At 41.6% G+C, this 19,700-nt stretch overlaps 1 protein-coding gene across 10 annotated transcripts in view; it reads left to right on the forward strand.

Moving 5' to 3' along the window:
• Positions 1–19,700, forward strand: part of cadpsa (calcium dependent secretion activator a) — a 181,088-nt gene that overhangs the window by 8,257 nt on the left and 153,131 nt on the right. For all 10 annotated transcript variants that reach the window (XM_089009909.1, XM_089009911.1, XM_089009910.1 and 7 more), the window contains exons 2-3: positions 11,764–11,877; positions 12,591–12,923. In XM_089009909.1, coding sequence (XP_088866035.1) covers positions 11,764–11,877; positions 12,591–12,923 — 447 coding nt within the window. The remainder of the gene's footprint in view (positions 1–11,763; positions 11,878–12,590; positions 12,924–19,700) is intronic.

Raw genomic sequence — 19,700 nt, forward strand, 5'->3', positions numbered from 1 at the left:
CAGTTTTAAAAGTCTCTCTATTTCTTTCAATTGAGATATGTAATCCTCCATTCTGAAAATCAGGCCAAGCAACAGTAGCTTGCTCTCACTAATTCTATTATTCTGCAGCCGAGGAGGTGTAAGAAGAATCTGTAATCACCAGCGCCCCCTGTCATGAGGCAGGAGAACTGTGTGCCTCACCTATTCACACAGTTTTGATCAAAATAAAATAAAATAAACACTGTAGTACAGTGTTTATAATGTAAAGCGGCTCTACATTAGGTACACCAGCTAAACTGCAGAAATTTAGTTCATATACTAAAAGTGTTTTTCACACTTTAATAGCGATATGCAGGGGGACAGCAATGTGGTGTCACTGCAGAGCAAGTCAGCACAGTTCTCATAGTCATTGCGCAATCCATGGTGAGGCTCAGCCGGCTGCTGCCTCACGGCTCGTCTCGTATTTGAACGGTAAATGTGAAAATTCAGCCATTTTGAGAAAATAAAAAATGGTGAAGTTAAATGGAAAACAACTTTAAAGTACAAATCACTCAATAAATATAACTTGAATTTATTTATTCCTTTGATATGTCCATGATGACAGGTGAGGCACTGCCTCACCTGCCTCTGCTGACTGCACGTCACTGTATAAAACGTTTTTCTGATGTCAGTGAGGAAACAAAAAAATTGTGTTGTTGTCCTTTAAGTGGTCTGGAAAATGGATGGATATATGAAAGGGGACGCATAGAACATGTGACAAATGCAAATTTTGCGGGCGACTTCCTCTTAAGTTTTTTTCAAGGAATGTTATTTCCACCTGTGTAGAAAATATCCCCTTTTCCTCAATTGTTTCTCCACGTTTTGTCTTTAAACTGCATTTTTCCAACTGTAATGTCTATTTTGGAAAATCCAACGTTAGCTAAGATGACATTGAATTCTATTTAATTATAGCAGCACACAGTAAACAGGCACCCATTGTAATTACAAAAGGATCCCCTCACATGCAATGAGGGTCTTTGCAGGAGGAAGAAAATCCAACTCACTCACTCACTCACTCACTCACTCACTCACTCACTCACTCACTCACTCACTCACTCACTCACTCACTCACTCACTCACTCACTCACTCACTCACTCACTCACTCACTCACTCACTCACTCACTCACTCACTCACTCACTCACTCACTCGGTCACTGACTTTGGCTACAGCTGGTTTCAAGTTAAGATTGTATTCAAAATCCTTTTAAAAATGTCATCATTCGAATGAAACAATGTTTGATTGGTAAGCAAATATTACAAACTATTTTTAAACAATCATTTGAACATCCCATTGTAAATAATAATAATACATTTATGTAAAGTAAGTTCTGCCTTGTACAAGAAATAAAGTCTTCTTCTGTTCCTTTGGGCTTTTCCCTTCAGGGGTCGCCACAGCGAATCAATGTCCTCCATCTATCGCGGTTTTGTGCATCCTCTTCTCTCACACCAGCTACCTTCATGTCCTCTTTGACCACATTCATACTCTTGGCGTTCCACTTCTTTCTTTTCCTCCGGGCACACCTCCCTCCTCTCCTTCTTCGACCAACAGTAGTCCATTTTCCACCGGCACCCTGAAGGTCAACAGTACCAAGAAACAACAACACAAGAAATAAACTAAGTTACAGTATTCCCGTGTATCCACATACACATACAATCACTAGTACAAGTACTTCTTGTACAATCACTAAAGTTTAAGGTACTATACCTTCATCCAATAAGTTAAAGCTCTCACTTGCACTTAGAAATGAAATTTATTATTATTATTATTATTATTATTTATTTTATTTGTCTCACCATGTATAAAATTTACATTTGGCAGCAGCAAAGTGAGGAAAGTAAGAGGAAAAGGAAAGGAAGAAGTAGAAAGACAAATTACAGGAGCTGCTGTAAGCATTCTTGCGGCCACCATCTTGAAGTCAAACCAACAAAGAAACTAAATAACAAATAATGTGACTCAGACAGTCATTTGCTATCTATTTGCTATCTATTAGCTATCTGGTTAGCTAGCTCGCTATGTAGCTGGATATTTATTAGCTACATGGCTATCTAGCTAGTTAGCTAACTGTCTAGCGGGCTATCTATTAGCTATCTGTTAGCTAGCTTTCTATCTATTTGAGTTACTTCTGGGTTGAGTGTGGCTGCCGCTGCTGACCGGCAGAAAAACCGTGACTGTAAAGTGACCTTGAGAGTTTTGAAAGGCGCTTATGAATGAAATGTATTATTATTATTATTATTATTATTGTTATTATTGAATGAAACGATTGCAGATTATTCATATCGACCGATCAAATGTTGTTGAGCTTTTGTACAAGGTTGATATTGGGGAAAAAAGTGACACGTAACCAAAATGCTTTCCAAATTCTGTTGCGACTCCATCCAAAGTCATGCATGTCAAAGTGAAGCAAAGTTGGAAAATATGTCCCAAAGTCCCATCAAAAAGTGGAGCTGTCATCTGGCATGTTGCCATGAGAGACTGGATCATATCACGCAACATTTCATTTCAGTATGTCAAGGGATGTCTTTGTTCCTGCCTTCTATTATTCACTGAAGGTTGCAGAATTCCGTTAGAATGACTTGGTTTGTTTTACAATCAAAATTCAAGAGTAGTTGTTTCTTCAAGTACAGTGATACCTTGGCTTACGAACTCAATTGGTCCCCAGAAAGTGTGTGTAAGACGAAATGTGTGTATTCCATATATTTAATTCCCTTAGGAAATCATTAAAATGAGAATAATCCGTTCCCAGGTCCCCATAAAACATCATTTTCTACTAAATAAGCCGGCTATTGTATTGTAATGAAAGAAATAAAATATATATAAATAAACTAAACTACTAAATAAATAATCCTCAATAGATGACAAACTTCCAGGTTGCCTCTTGACGATATCTGAGTGAATTTGCCGTGTTTTCTCTGCGATAATTGCTTCACTCACGCTGTCGCCGGCTAGCTGCTTTTCGTTTATCCAAATTAACAGATGAAAATGGCGCGTCACAACAACATCCGTGACACTCTGACGAAGGCGGAAGTGTTCGCCGAAACATGTCAGGTATTTGAACACCAACACATATACTGTCTGTAAGTAAAGAATCTGCTTTAAATTAGATATCAAGTAGACAGGATGAACTTAGTACAACTAACAACAAATTAACAGATGTTTTTCAACCTCTTCTATTGCCCGAGACCGTTGCTGAGACAACACAGAAACACCTTTAGCAAGACACGCACCTTTAAAAGCTTTGTGACGACGCTCGAGTGCAAAAAAGGCAGGACTCGAGCGACGGGGTTTGGCGAAGGGGAAGGACCCGAAATACACGACGTGACAGGCTTGGAAGAAGCAAGAGTCTTTACTGAAACATGCATCAAAAATAACAAACAGGGAAGAGTGGAGGAACTAACAATGGCAGACCTGGTAACACGGTAGTGGTAACGGCGACATCCAAAAATACTCCGACGGAGAACGGTAGTGAGCGATAGGCAGATATAGACAGAAGGCACAATCAGTGAATGACAATCAGCTGTGGGAACCCAGGTGAATGATGATTGGAGGGGCCGTCTCCCATGATTGGCGGAGGAGGTGACAGGAGGGGCGGGGCGCGCCCAGGATGGCAACGAGATGTGACAAGCTTCTTTGTTCTGAAGGATGGTAGCAGTGGTCGACTTAGCGTACTGGGCCACTAAGTCACACAAACGCACACCTCATTGGTGTTTCTCGATGACCTCCTTCTTCTGCTCGACCGTAACTTTGTTTTCTGTCCTCTTCGGCTGAATGCTAGCCTGTGGTGGGGTCTTTTTCAGTCCCATCACAGCAAAAGTATCCGTGATAACAAATCCATGAAGACAAACGTATGCACTCAGGGAATGGCGATGCGGAAAAGTAGTTCGCCAGCTACAGTGGCGCTGTTCGGCCATGTGGTTTGGTGTTCTTCCGCTGAAAACAAGTCCGCCAGCCATTGTGGCGCTCCGTGTGTTTCTCGAAAACTAGTTTAGATGCCAAGATTATATTCTTGCGAATTTACCGTTTGTAAGGCGAAACGTTTGTGAGCTAAAGCGTTCGTAAACTGCGGTATCACTGTATATCTGCTGTCCAAGATGGCACCCGTGTAGGCTTTGCTGCTGTCAGTTAGGAATTTATCCAATGTCAGACAAATCAAGCTTCTCTCTCTCTCTCTCTCTCACTCTCTCTCTCTCTCTCTCTCTCTCTCTCTCTCTCTCTCTCTGTCTCTCTCTCTGTCTCTGTCTCTCTCTCTCTTTCTGTCTCTCTCCAAATGTGCCAATTCCAGCTATTGCTGCAGCTACTACGGTTCAATAATATTCAAAAGCGTTGACCGATGGGTTTGTATTTTATAGTTTATTTTTGTAGTACTCTAGGTATGTAAATGAACACATGGATTGATTTTACATCCAATTTGGTAACAAAGTCATTTTAGTAGCCACGAGGAACCCGAAAGAAGCGTTGTTTATGGGGAGCCGAGCTCATACATTTGTTGTGTGTAAAAACAGACGGCATCGCCATCGCCAGTGCCTCCCTTCGTAGTAACAGTTTATTGCGTATGCATAATTCATGAGGACAGCATGGAAGATCCTAATGATGAAAGCCTTGCCAGTTGCCCCGCTGTGTTTTTACTCAAGCACATATGAACATACACCACACGCTTCAGCGTCTGATGGTCCTCTCACACACCCACTTGTACAAAGTCACCAGCGCCGCATAATCACAAGTCGCGGCTGAGTCACTGGACCCATCGCATCTCTTGACACGGCTCATCATTTCCGTGACGCCGCCGCACAATTAGCATTTGAAATCCGCAGGCTTTTAAAGAGGTAATGTCAGAGATGTTCGTTCTGACACTGTGGCCAAAGGCTCCAACACAGGAAGATTGTCCTCTACTGCTGGCGGGGGACGTAGTCATTCATGACAGACGCTCGAATTCTGCAGCCCTCTGCCAAGCTATTTATTGAGAGCATATGCAAATTAAAGTGATACATTGGTAAAACATAGTTTCCTGTATCAGAATACCACGCCCCTGGACGTTCTAAGCACCAACAGCTGTCAGCAATAAAACATAGCTATTTTAATTGGTGGTCTTTTCCATTAAGTGATACATTTATAACTTGGCTAACGAGCTCTTCCTGTGAGGGAGTTTCAAGTTCTAAATTACTCCTGTGACGAATGAGTTTTTTTTTAAATATGATAACTTCTTATTCTCCATTAAAGTCTTTGTACTTTTTTTCCAGTGGGGCTGCAGAGGCGATGTGAAAGCTGAAGGTGACACAATACAAGCGTATTTCATCATGTCCACAATGGATCAAAACAAACAGATCATAACAGTCAGCAAGTAGTCAGGCAGTGTTTCCCAAACCGCTTAGCCTATGACCGTCATTAGCCTCTCTTCTTTGCTTTGTCCAAAAATGAAACGGAAATGATTACCAAAAAAAATGTATTGTGCCGCAACTGGCTGGTTTCCATTTCAAGGGTGGCTTCCAGGGCACCCGATGGCCTGGTGACAATTTCAGAATCATTGAATGACTGCATGAATCAATAAATGAAATTGAGTGCAGTCCTAGGTGGTATATGTAAAGTCAAGCTCCTGTGACCAACATCTTCATGCTAAAATAGCTTTATTGTATAGTGCACACATGCTAATGTTAACATCATAACATCTGTGTATGTTGGCCATTCATTAACATACAATTTACTGTGTATATACTGTATATCTCGATCTATTGAGTCCTTCGGTCGGTCTTTGGGTCTGTCTGTCTGTCTGTTGGTCATACGGTCTGTCGGTCTGTCGGTCGGTCTGTCCGTCTTCGGGTCCGTTTGTCCGTCTTCGGGTCTGTCTGTCTGTCTGTCTGTCTGTCTGTCTGTCTGTCTGTCTGTCTGTCAAGTGTAGATATATCAACAAATAAAAATCAGACAGCCAAGGGCATTTGTGCAATATCCTGATGCAAAGCATGAGTTATTTTTGATCTGCGCTATAAATTGTTACATATGTCTGTACTTTTTGAGGCGCTTTCAGAGTTGCGCATGGCAGAATAAGGACTGCAAACAGTTCGAATGCTTTAATGTGGCCGTGGCTCCAAAGAGTGAAGAGCAGCCAGCGAATAGTCACGTTAACATTTGTGATTCTCTTGCTGCGAGCAGCACTTTCCCTGATGAGCACAAAGTCAATCCTTTTTGGTCTGCCGTTGTGTAATCTGGGATTACCCGGCCGGCCATCGGTGGTTATGTCATCAAAATCTTGAAAGCACACATTTGCAATCACCATTTCCTGGATAATTCTGTCGTCAATATTCTATATTGATACATGACATTGATTGTGTGAAATTTTGTTGTCTTCGTTGTCAGCAGGTGGCCGATGTGATCGTACTCTGTTAAAAGAAATAATACTTATCTCTTGAAATTGTATTTACTTTTTTCAGTTTAAAAAAAAGTTTTTTTTTTAATATATCTTGATTTTCTCTATTTATTTTTCACTCATGAAGTGTTTGATGAATGTGCATATTCACTGTTTGGGTTCAGTACCTGGAAAAAGGTCAAGGTTCTCTGGTCCGCAAGCATCAATCTTGCACCGAATTTCAGACTGTGAGCAAGTAATCCAGTTGCCTCGTCGGAAGTCAAATAAATCAGGAGGGCAATGGTATGAAATCAGCATTTAGTGGGAATATTTCCTGATTCTTTTATCTAGCTATCCAGCTATCGAGCTATTTGCTATCTATCTCCCTGGCCGGCTATCTTGGTAGCTATATATTAGCTATACAGCTATCTGGCTGGCTGCCTAGCTATCTAGCTAGCTAGCTCTTAGCTATATATTGGCTAGCTAGATTTCTATCTATTTGAGTTACTTCCGGGTTGAGTGAACGCTGATGCGTGTGGCTTCCACTGCTCACCCACAGAAAAACTTAACCATTGACTGTAAAGTGACCATGAGAGTTTTGAAAGGCGCTTATAAATGAAATGTAAAGCTTAATCTTTCATTAAACCGATATGGTGGGGTGAGGTTCAATTTGGATCGTTCGTACAATAGCCCGCTTAGGCAACATAGGTTAGGCAACATTAGTAATGCTGATGAGGTGATACCGGAGGGAGTGGGGCAATCAGGCCAGTCGTTAGTCAGGAATGTAGGAACAATCGGTGGGGCTTCAGGGCGTGGTCCTCTGCTCCCCCCAACCTGACAGTAGTGTCCGGCGCCGCCATGTCTGGACATTAGGCATATATATATATATATATACAGTAAAGTCTCGTTATATCGATATTCAAGGGAGTAAAAAATATCGATATAACCGGGACTATCGATATATCCGACCCTGTTTGCATGTAATTTTCTCCGTGCGTGCATATAGTATCGATATATATATATCCGATATCGATATAACGAGACTTTACTGTATATATATATATATATATAGGGCCGATACGACCACTAAGACTTTCGTTCGCTGAAGAAGCATCTTGATCAGAGGCGAAACGTCCGACACGTTCCAAAAAAAGTACAGATGACGGCTGAAGAAACCTTCTCATTTTCTCCATGACGTGTTGACATGTACTGAATAGTCCCGCTTTCGATTGCAGTGGCAGTTTTTTGTTTTTTGACAGTTATGCCATCCGGTAGCAGATGTCTCTTAACATGCACTACCAGAGCGGATCGTGAACTTCGGAAAATCCTTCATGGCTTCTGAGTGGCCCAGGGGATGTTTCACCACGCCACAAAATCACGACAGGCATCCAAGTGGAAAAATGACTTTCGCTAAACATCTGACACAAAGAACACAACTACACGATAAGATTTTCTCTCTCTCTCTCTCTCTCTCTCTCTCTCTCTCTCTCTCTCTCTCTCTCTCTCTCTCTCTCTCTCTCTCTCTCTCTCTCTCTCTCCCTCTCTCTCTCCATACCTCTCTCTCTCCATACCTCTCTCTCTACCTCTCTACCGCTTTCTCTCTCTACCTCTACCCCTCTCTCTCTGTCTCTCTCTACCCCCCCCCCTCTTTATCTCTCTTGGTGTCATCCAATTAGTTGGCCATGTTTAAAAGCCGTCTCCAAACTCACTTGTACTCTTCGGCATTCGACTCAGCATGATTCCGACTTGATCTTGGTTTTACTCGCTGGTGCTTTCTACTATCTTTGTGACTTTAATCAGAATCAGAATCAGAACATCAGCTTTAACACCAGCTTTAATAATAATAATAATAATACAATAGTACAATAATAATTTCATTTCTAAGCGCCTTTCAAAACTGTCAAGGTCACCTTAGAGTCACAGGATATTTTTTTTCTGTAGGTGAGCAGCGACAGCCACACGTGCCAGGGTTCACTCACTAATACATAGCTAATAGATAGCTAGCTAGATAGCTAGCCAGCTAATAGATAGATAGCCAGCCAGCTAGCGAGACAGCTAATAGATAGCAAATAGCTGGCTAGCTAGACATTTTTGGCGCCATGTTGTAGCTGTAACTTTCAACTGTTGTTAAAGCGCTTTATCAATCAGTATGTAATGTATTGTATTGTAAATACCAGCATGCGTGCACCTCGTCCAAAGGACTTGAAGTGAAAGCTAGCAGTGATTTTCAACCAGCGTGGTGATTTCCTCCGGAACGTCACTTTGACCATATTTCTCTGGATTAAGAGTACTCTCTATTTATTTTTCACTCATGAAGTGTTTGATGAATGTGCATATTCACTGTTTGGGTTCAGTACCTGGAAAAAGGTCAAGGTTCTCTGGTCCGCAAGCATCAATCTTGCACCGAATTTCAGACTGTGAGCAAGTAATCCAGTTGCCTCGTCGGAAGTCAAATAAATCAGGAGGGCAATGGTATGAAATCAGCATTTAGTGGGAATATTTCCTGATTCTTTTATCTAGCTATCCAGCTATCGAGCTATTTGCTATCTATCTCCCTGGCCGGCTATCTTGGTAGCTATATATTAGCTATACAGCTATCTGGCTGGCTGCCTAGCTATCTAGCTAGCTAGCTCTTAGCTATATATTGGCTAGCTAGATTTCTATCTATTTGAGTTACTTCCGGGTTGAGTGAACGCTGATGCGTGTGGCTTCCACTGCTCACCCACAGAAAAACTTATCCATTGACTGTAAAGTGACCTTGAGAGTTTTGAAAGGCGCTTATAAATGAAATGTAAAGCTTAATCTTTCATTAAACCGATATGGTGGGGTGAGGTTCAATTTGGATCGTTCGTACAATAGCCTGCTTAGGCAACATAGGTTAGGCAACATTAGTAATGCTGATGAGGTGATACCGGAGGGAGTGGGGCAATCAGGCCAGTCGTTAGTCAGGAATGTGGGAACAATCGGTGGGGCTTCAGGGCGTGGTCCTCTGCTCCCCCCAACCTTACAGTAGTGTCCGGCGCCCCCATGTCTGGACATTAGGCATATATATATATATATATATACAGTAAAGTCTCGTTATATCGATATTCAAGGGAGTCTGAAAAAATATCGATATAACCGGGACTATCGATATATCCGACCCTGTTTGCATGTAATTTTCTCCGTGCGTGCATAGAAATAGTATCGATATAACCGGGACTATCGATATATCCGATATCGATATAACGAGACTTTACTGTATATATATATATATATATAGGGCCGATACGACCACTAAGACTTTCGTTCGCTGAAGAAGCATCTTGATAAGAGGCGAAACGTCCGACACGTTCAAAAAAAAGTACAGATGACGGCTGAAGAAACCTTCTCATTTTCTCCATGACGTGTTGACATGTACTGAATAGTCCCGCTTTCGATTGCAGTGGCAGTTTTTTGTTTTTTGACAGTTATGCCATCCGGTAGCAGATGTCTCTTAACATGCACTACCAGAGCGGATCGTGAACTTCGGAAAATCCTTCATGGCTTCTGAGTGGCCCAGGGGATGTTTCACCACGCCACAAAATCACGACAGGCATCCAAGTGGAAAAATGACTTTCGCTAAACATCTGACACAAAGAACACAACTACACGATAAGATTTTCTCTCTCTCTCTCTCTCTCTCTCTCTCTCTCTCTCTCTCTCTCTCTCTCTCTCTCTCTCTCTCTCTCTCTCTCTCTCTCTCTCTCTCTCTCTCTCTCTCTCTCTCTCTCTCTCTCCATACCTCTCTCTCTACCTCTACCCCTCTCTCTCTGTCTCTCTCTACCCCCCCCCCCTCTTTATCTCTCTTGGTGTCATCCAATTAGTTGGCCATGTTTAAAAGCCGTCTCCAAACTCACTTGTACTCTTCGGCATTCGACTCAGCATGATTCCGACTTGATCTTGGTTTTACTCGCTGGTGCTTTCTACTATCTTTGTGACTTTAATCAGAATCAGAATCAGAACATCAGCTTTAACACCAGCTTTAATAATAATAATAATAATAATACAATAGTACAATAATAATTTCATTTCTAAGCGCCTTTCAAAACTGTCAAGGTCACCTTAGAGTCACAGGATATTTTCTTTTCTGTAGGTGAGCAGCGACAGCCACACGTGCCAGGGTTCACTCACTAATACATAGCTAATAGATAGCTAGCTAGATAGCTAGCCAGCTAATAGATAGATAGCCAGCCAGCTAGCGAGACAGCTAATAGATAGCAAATAGCTGGCTAGCTAGACATTTTTGGCGCCATGTTGTAGCTGTAACTTTCAACTGTTGTTAAAGCGCTTTATCAATCAGTATGTAATGTATTGTATTGTAAATACCAGCATGCGTGCACCTCGTCCAAAGGACTTGAAGTGAAAGCTAGCAGTGATTTTCAACCAGCGTGGTGATTTCCTCCGGAACGTCACTTTGACCATATTTCTCTGGATTAAGAGTACATGACAGATGGTTCCTCCGTCGCTGTGAACCTTGACCTCCATTAAGGAAGCTGTAATCACATCCGACTTCTACCGTGGTGGTGGCCATGGCAACGGTTACCAGGGCTCCGGACGGCAACTGGCCAGCGTGTTGAATCTCTGAGCAGGGGAGGAAGTCTTGCTGGTCATTTTTCACTTGAACAAAATCGCTTTCAATTGAGGGCATCTCGTTCAGTAAAGCACGTTTTGTGCCCAACATGATTGAGTAACAATTGCAAATAGCGACACCTTATTGCTTAGGACCTTCAAATCGGTCTACTCTGGTGTATAAGGCACACCCAAAAAGCCTTGATTTTCTTCAAAAGATGACCCAATGCCTTATACGCACTTGCGCCTTATATGTGAACTCATATTGAGCCACAATTTCCCCCTGTAGAAGAATGTGTGCGTCACCCCAGCTTCTACTGTAGCGCCTTCCTTATACTGTGGTGTTCCTTATACAGTGATACCTTGGCTTACAAACTTAATTGGTTCCCAGTAAGCGTGTGTAAGGCCATAAGTGTGTATTTCAAACATTGATTTCTCATAGAAAACCTTTAAAATGAGAATAATCCGTTCTCAAGTCCCCATAAAACATCATTTTCAAGTAAATAAGCTTTAAAACTACACACGCAATATAATTTATTGTATGTATAATAAATGTGCTGTGGTATTATAATTAAAGAAATAAACTACTGTATAATAAAATGGTTTTATTGACCTTGGTGGTGGTCATTGATGGCTTGATGGAATGGAGTGGCCGCTTTCATCAGCATGAAACACTTGATGAGGAACGTAGCCTTCTTCTTTCACCATCTTGAGGAATGGTCCTTTGTAGGTGATTTCTCTGCCATAATTTTACCTTGGATTAGAGTCTGATCAACTCTCATCGTTTATTGATTTATTTTCCTTTTCTGTTTATCTTAGATCAGTAAGCAGCATCTGCAGACGGTCAAAGAGCGTTTTCAGGCCTTCCTCAATGGCGAAACGCAGATTGTGGCCGACGAGGCCTTCATCAATGCTGTCCAGAGCTACTACGAGGTGCGCAGACCAAGAAAAAGTCACGCCTGAACATCATCCAAATCTTTTTTCCTTGCTTTCTGGAGCTCTTGTGGACGCACTTCATCGAGCTGATTCCAGTATTTTTTTTCATCTAAGATGATATGACTTACGATCATTTTAAACACAAAACGATTTGTCTTAGACTGAGGCTCCATCTAAAGACAAAGAAAGCAAGAACGTGAGGTAGAAAAAGAAGAGCACTTGAAACACAAAGCGAATTGTGTAACCCTGAAGAAAAAGAGAGAGAAATTGTGTGAGAGAGAGACTGAGAGAGTGTGTGTGAGTCTGTGACAGACACTGTGTGTGTGTGTGTGAGAGAGAGAGAATGAGAGAGTGTGTGAGTGTGTGTTAGAGAGTGTGTGTGTGTGTGTGTGTGTGTGTGTGAGAGTGTCAGCGTGTGTGAGAGAAAAATCTAAAGCAAGTGCCTTTAGGCCTGCAGTAGTGGATACATCTTGGTCCCGAGCCTAAAGCACTCTCAGCTAACAACAATGTCATTTTGGACCTGGGCTTGGGATTTCTCTGCCTGCCATTCACATCCTAAAACAATTTGTGATTTTCTTATGAAGAATTTATGGACAAAATATAATCAATCATTTCAGTTGTGATTCAGATTTTTTTAGGGCAGCAGAAAAGGCCTCGCAGGCCCTGACAGCCTGCCACTGTGTAACTGTATGTCGACTCTCCCGTGGCAGGTGTTCCTGAAAAGTGACCGAGTGTGTCGGATGGTCCAGAGCGGCGGCTGCTCCGCCAGCGACTCGCGAGAAGTTTTTAAGAAGCACATCGAGAAGCGCGTGCGCAGCTTGCCGGAAATCGACGGCTTGAGCAAAGAGACGGTGCTCAGCTCCTGGATCGCCAAGTTTGACACCATCTACCGAGGGGAGGAGGACCCCAGGAAACACCAACAGAGGATGACTGCCAGCGCTGCCTCCGAACTGATCCTCAGCAAAGAGCAACTCTATGAGATGTTTCAACAGATTCTCGGCATCAAGAAATTTGAGCACCAGCTGCTCTATAATGCCTGTCAGGTAAGTAGTTTTCATCCATAGATATACGTCAATGCGTATATGTATACACTGTGTCTATAGATGAGAAGTTTTCTTCAGCCGTCATCTGTACAAATTTGAAGGTGTCGGACGTTTCGCTTCTTATCCAAGAGGCTTCGTCAGCTAACTAAAGTCTTACTGGTCGTATCGGTCCTATTTATATATCCCTAATGCCCAGACATGGCGGCGCCAGACACAGCTATGATAGGACTCTAATCGCAGGTTGGGGGGAGCAGAGGACCACTCCCTGTGGCCCCACTGATTGTTCCTACATTCCTGACTAACGACTGGCCTATTTGCCCCACTCCCACCGGTATCACCTCATCAGCATTAAGAATGTTGCCTACTCTGTATGGGAACCAATTAAGTTCGTAAGTTGAGGTCTCACTGTGTGTGTATATATATATATATATATATATATATATATATATATATATATATATATATATATATATATATATATATATATATATATATATATATATATATATATATATATATATATAGAGAGAGAGAGCAATGCGGTCTAACTGCTGAGCAAGCTAGCACAGTTAGCATAGTGATTGCGCAAACCATGGTGAGGCTCAGCCGGCTGCTGCCTCACCACTCCTATTTGAACGGCAAATGTGAAAATTCAGCGATTTTGAAAAAAAAATCACAAACGGTGACGTTAAATGGAAAAGAACTTTAAAGTAGAAATCACGAAATAAATATAACTGTTTAATTAATTTTTTCATTTGATATTGCCATGATGACAGGTGAGGCACGGCCTCACCTGCCTCCCCTGACTGCACGTCCTTGATTGCCAGTGTTTCCTTACCGACAGGGCAGCTCAGTCAAAGTGGAGATTCATTGGGATATTGCAAAGCAACAGATAGAAAGTACCTCAATGCACATTGCAAGGTTCAGCCAATGTATATATATATACAGTGGTACCTCGGTTCTCGAACGCCTCACTGTTCGAACAAATCGGAGTTCGAACAAAATATTGGAGATATTCTTGCTTCGGCGTTCGAACATCAATCTGTGTTCGAACGCCAATACGACGCGTGAGTGCATACGCGAGGGTGGGGAGCTGAGCGGCGTACGGGTGTATCGCTCTCTCCGTGACCAACTGTTGTCGCTGGCGGATGTGCTGCGTTTTGCTCTCGCGTTTAATATAGGTGTACGAAGAGTTTTAGCCACTAATCATGCCTCCAAAGAAAGTAAGTGCTGCTAAAAGTGACAAAAGAAAAGTAGTGCGTACAACTATTGCATTTAAGAAAGAAATAATGGCAAAATATGAAGGAGGTGTGCGAGTGTCTGATCTGGCGAGGGAATACAGCATGGCGAAATCTACGATCAGTACGATATGAAAGAATAAGGAGGCTGTGAAGTCTAGTGATGTGGCTGTGGGAGTGAGAGCAAGTGTCATTGGATAGATATTTGAAGAGAAAAGAACATCGTGTAGCCGAGTCATCCGTAGCTGTCACGTTCCGAGCGAGTGACGGCAGCTGACTCATCGGAACGTAGTGGAATGTTTGGGATCCCAAAGCAGACACGTACTACCCAAGCAGGATGTTTATTCACAAATCAAAGAAAACACAGCGAGTAAGAAGGCAGGGGGTGATCCGACTCCACAATGAGCGCCACAATGCGTAATGTCTCGTTCGCGAAGGAGCCCGTTGTCCTAACAAGAAAATGACATTTTTGTCCTCTATTCCCCGCCCCCAGTCTTTGGTTTAAGCCATGTGATTGGTCAAGAACGCAGCAGTTAGGGGAGGTGGTTTAAAAATTAAAGAGATAGGCAGACGGCAGAGAGAGAAAGTGAGAAAATGAATCAAAAACAGTGAAATTTGGACTTGTTTCAACTTTGATAGTTCACAGGCAGAGTGTAGACTGCAAGGTGAAAATATCCCATCAATCAGGCTCCACAAATAACCCGCACAAGCCATCTATACACTTGATGCAAAAAGCTTTCAACCCAGCTAAACAGAACACAATTGATGAGGAACAAGGTAAAATTATCGCAGAGAAAGCACCTACAAGGGATCATTCCTAGAGATGGTGAAAGAAGAACGCTATGTTCCTCATCAAGTGTTTAATGCTGATGACCCCATTCCATCAAGCCATCAACGACCATCACAAAGGTAAATAAAATGACTTTATTATTTAGTACAGTTTATTTCTTTAATTATAATACCATAGCACATTTATTATACATAGAAGAAGGTATATTTTGTGTAGTTTTACAGCTTATTTAGTCGAAAATCATGTTTTATGGGGACCTGGGAACGGATTATTCTCATTTGAATGATTTCCTATGGGAAAATAATTTTGGGGATACACACTTTTCACCTTACACACTCTGTCTGGGAACCAATGAAGTTCGTAAGCCGAGGTATCACTGTATATTATTCTTGCTGAGGGTACTAAATATGAGTTGATCTAAATCCCGAGTGGCTCGTTATGCGCCAACCTTTGTGCGTGACAAATAGTGAAGGATATTTCTTGAGTTTTGGTGATGCTAATGATGCTGAGATTGGCTTTATCATGATCATCATCAGCACTCCGTAGAGCCAAACAAACACACACGGATGCTCCCAGTGGCTTTTATCTGAGGTTGCTATGGAGATGCGACACAGAGGCAACCACTCTTTCCTGTTGTCTTGCCTTTCCGATGCTGACAGAACTCATTGGAATAAAAATTAAGTTCGTAAGTTGAGGTCTCACTGTGTATATATATATATATATATATATATATATATATATATATATATATATATATATAATATATATATATATATATATATATATATATATATATATATATATATATATATATATATAGAGAGAGAGAGAGCAATGCGGTGTAACTGCAGAGCAAGCTAGCACAGTTAGCATAGTGATTGCGCAAACCATGGTGAGGCTCAGCCGGCTGCTGCCTCACCACTCCTATTTGAACGGCAAATGTGAAAATTCAGCGATTTTGAAAAAAAAAATCACAAACGGTGACGTTAAATGGAAAAGAACTTTAAAGTAGAAATCATGAAATAAATATAACTGTTTAATTAATTTTTTCATTTGATATTGCCATGATGACAGGTGAGGCACGGCCTCACCTGCCTCCCCTGACTGCACGTCCTTGATTGCCAGTGTTTCCTTACCGACAGGGCAGCTCAGTCAAAGTAGAGATTCATTGGGATATTGCAAAGCAACAGATAGAAAGTACCTCAATGCACATTGCAAGGTTCAGCCAATATATATATATATATATATATATATATATACAGTGGTACCTCGGTTCTCGAACGCCTCACTGTTCGAACAAATCGGAGTTCGAACAAAATATTGGAGATATTCTTGCTTCGGCGTTCGAACATCAATCTGTGTTCGAACGCCAATACGACGCGTGAGTGCATACGCGAGGGTGGGGAGCTGAGCGGCGTACGGGTGTATCGCTCTCTCCATGACCAACTGTTGTCGCTGGCGGATGTGCTGCGTTTTGCTCTCGCGTTTAATATAGGTGTACGAAGAGTTTTAGCCACTAATCATCATGCCTCCAAAGAAAGTAAGTGCTGCTTAAAGTGACAAAAGAAAAGTAGTGCGTACAACTATTGCATTTAAGAAAGAAATAATCGCAAAATATGAAGGAGGTGTGCGAGTGTCTGATCTGGCGAGGGAATACAGCATGGCGAAATCTACAATCAGTACGATATGAAAGAATAAGGAGGCTGCGAAATCTAGTGATGTGGCTGTGGGAGTGAGAGCAAGTGTCATTGGATCGATATTTGAAGAGAAAAGAACATCCTGTAGCCGAGTCATCCGTAGCTGTCACGTTCCGAGCGAGAGTGACGGCAGCTGACTCATCGGAACGTAGTGGAATGTTTGGGATCCCAAAGCAGACACGTACTACCCAAGCAGGATGTTTATTCACAAATCAAAGAAAACACAGCGAGTAAGAAGGCAGGGGGTGATCCGACTCCACAATGAGCGCCACAATGCGTAATGTCTCGTTCGCGAAGGAGCCCGTTGTCCTAACAAGAAAATGACATTTTTGTCCTCTATTCCCCGCCCCGAGTCTTTGGTTTAAGCCATGTGATTGGTCAAGAACGCAGCAGTTAGGGGAGGTGGTTTAAAAATTAAAGAGACAGGCAGACGGCAGAGAGAGAAAGTGAGAAAATGAATCAAAAACAGTGAAATTTGGACTTGTTTCAACTTTGATAGTTCACAGGCAGAGTGTAGACTGCAAGGTGAAAATATCCCATCAATCAGGCTCCACAAATAACCCACACAAGCCATCTATACACTTGATGCAAAAAGCTTTCAACCCAGCTAAACAGAACACAATTGATGAGGAACAAGGTAAAATTATCGCAGAGAAAGCACCTACAAGGGATCATTCCTAGAGGTGGTGAAAGAAGAACGCTATGTTCCTCATCAAGTGTTTAATGCTGATGACCCCATTCCATCAAGCCATCAACGACCATCACAAAGGTAAATAAAATGACTTTATTATTTAGTACAGTTTATTTCTTTAATTATAATACCATAGCACATTTATTATACATAGAAGAAGGTATATTTTGTGTAGTTTTACAGCTTATTTAGTCGAAAATGATGTTTTATGGGGACCTGGGAACGGATTATTCTCATTTGAATGATTTCCTATGGGAAAATAATTTTGGGGATACACACTTTTCACCTTACACACTCTGTCTGGGAACCAATGAAGTTCGTAAGCCGAGGTATCACTGTATATTATTCTTGCTGAGGGTACTAAATATGAGTTGATCTAAATCCCGAGTGGCTCGTTATGCGCCAACCTTTGTGCGTGACAAATAGTGAAGGATATTTCTTGAGTTTTGGTGATGCTAATGATGCTGAGGCTGATTGGCTTTATCATGATCATCATCAGCACTCCGTAGAGCCAAACAAACACACACGGATGCTCCCAGTGGCTTTTATCTGAGGTTGCTATGGAGATGCGACACAGAGGCAACCACTCTTTCCTGTTGTCTTGCCTTTCCGATGCCGACAGAACTCATTGGAATAAAAGATGCTGTCATTTGTTTTCAGTCACGAATCCATCCATGGAGATGCTCATTTCAAATAAAACAATCTGAGACAATGTGGACAGGTGTCCGTGAGGTTTTGAGGCGGTTTTAATGTTATTAACAAAATATTCTGAGAACAGATAATTATATAATGGATGATTTGTGTGCAAAGGATACTGGCCATCAGTAAATTGGGCAATAGGAAGTAGTTTGTCATCTGTTGAACTATTTATTACACATTCATGATACACTGATACACCTGCTTTTATTAAGTATATATATATATATATATATATATATATATATATATATATATATATATATATATATATATATATATATATATATAATGTGTGTGTGTGTGTATGTATATATATGTATATATATATGTATATATATGTATATATATATATATATATATAATGTGTGTGTGTATATGTATATATATATATATATACACGTATATATATATGTATATATATACGTATATATATATATGTATATATATGTATATATATATATGTGTATATATATATATATATATATATATATATATATATATATATATATATATATATATATACAGTAAGGTCTCGTTATATCGATATCGGATATATCGATAGTCCCGGTTATATCGATACTATTTCTATGCACGCACGGAGAAAATTACATGCAAGCAGGGTCGGATATATCGATAGTCCCGGTTATATCGATATTTTTTCGGACTCCCTTGAATATCGATATTATATATATATATATATATATATATATATATATATATATAAATTCTCGTCTCACCCACCATGGGTGGTGTTTGTCCCCCATTTCAGCTCGGGTCCTCTTGAGTTGAGGGTTGAGGGTTCTGCGCAGTATCCGTGCTGTTCCCAGCACTGCGCTTTTCTGGACCGAGATGTCCGATGTTGTTCCCGGGATCTGTTGCAACCACTCGTCCAGTTTGGAGGTCACTGCCCCGAGTGCTCCGACCACCACAGGCACGACTGTCACCTTTACCTTCCAGGCTCTCTCCAGCTCCTCTCTGAGCCCTTGGTATTTCTCCATTTTTCTCATGTTCCTTCTTTCTGATGTTTCCATCACTCGGGAACGCTACATCCACGACAACGGCTTTCCTTTCCCCTTTATCTATGACCACGATATCTGGTTGGTTAGCCTTTACCATCTTGTCAGTCTGTATCTGGAAGTCCCACAGGATCTTTGCTCGGTCATTCTCTACTATCTTGGGAGGTGTTTCCCATTTTGACCTTGGGGTTTCCAGTCCATACTCCGCACAGATGTTTCGGTCGACTATGCCAGCCACCTGGTTATGGCGCTCCATGTAGGCTTTCCCTGCCTACACCCTGCACTCTTACACCCTGCAGTTATGTGTTGGATTGTCTCAGGTGCCACTTTGCACAACCTACAACTTGGGTCTTGTCTGGTGTGGAGGCTGGATAGCTCAGTTGATAAGGCATCGGTTTGGCATATGGGAGACGAGGGTTCGAATCCCACTTGGGCAGAGAAAAATGAGCACAAAAACATCATCCAGTGTGAAGGGTTGGACATGGATGACATAAAGCTGTATGCTAAGAGCGAAAGGGACATAGACTCCCTGATGCACACAACCAGGATCTACAGCAGTGATATTGGGATGTCATTCGGGCTGGAGAAATGTAGTTGGATGGTGACTAAGAGGGGCAAGGTAGTCCACACTGAAGGGGTCTCACTC

Source organism: Hippocampus bargibanti, linkage group LG12 (genome assembly GCF_051943395.1).
Source record: "Hippocampus bargibanti isolate YZ-2025 linkage group LG12, ASM5194339v1, whole genome shotgun sequence".
Taxonomy (NCBI): domain Eukaryota; kingdom Metazoa; phylum Chordata; class Actinopteri; order Syngnathiformes; family Syngnathidae; genus Hippocampus; species Hippocampus bargibanti.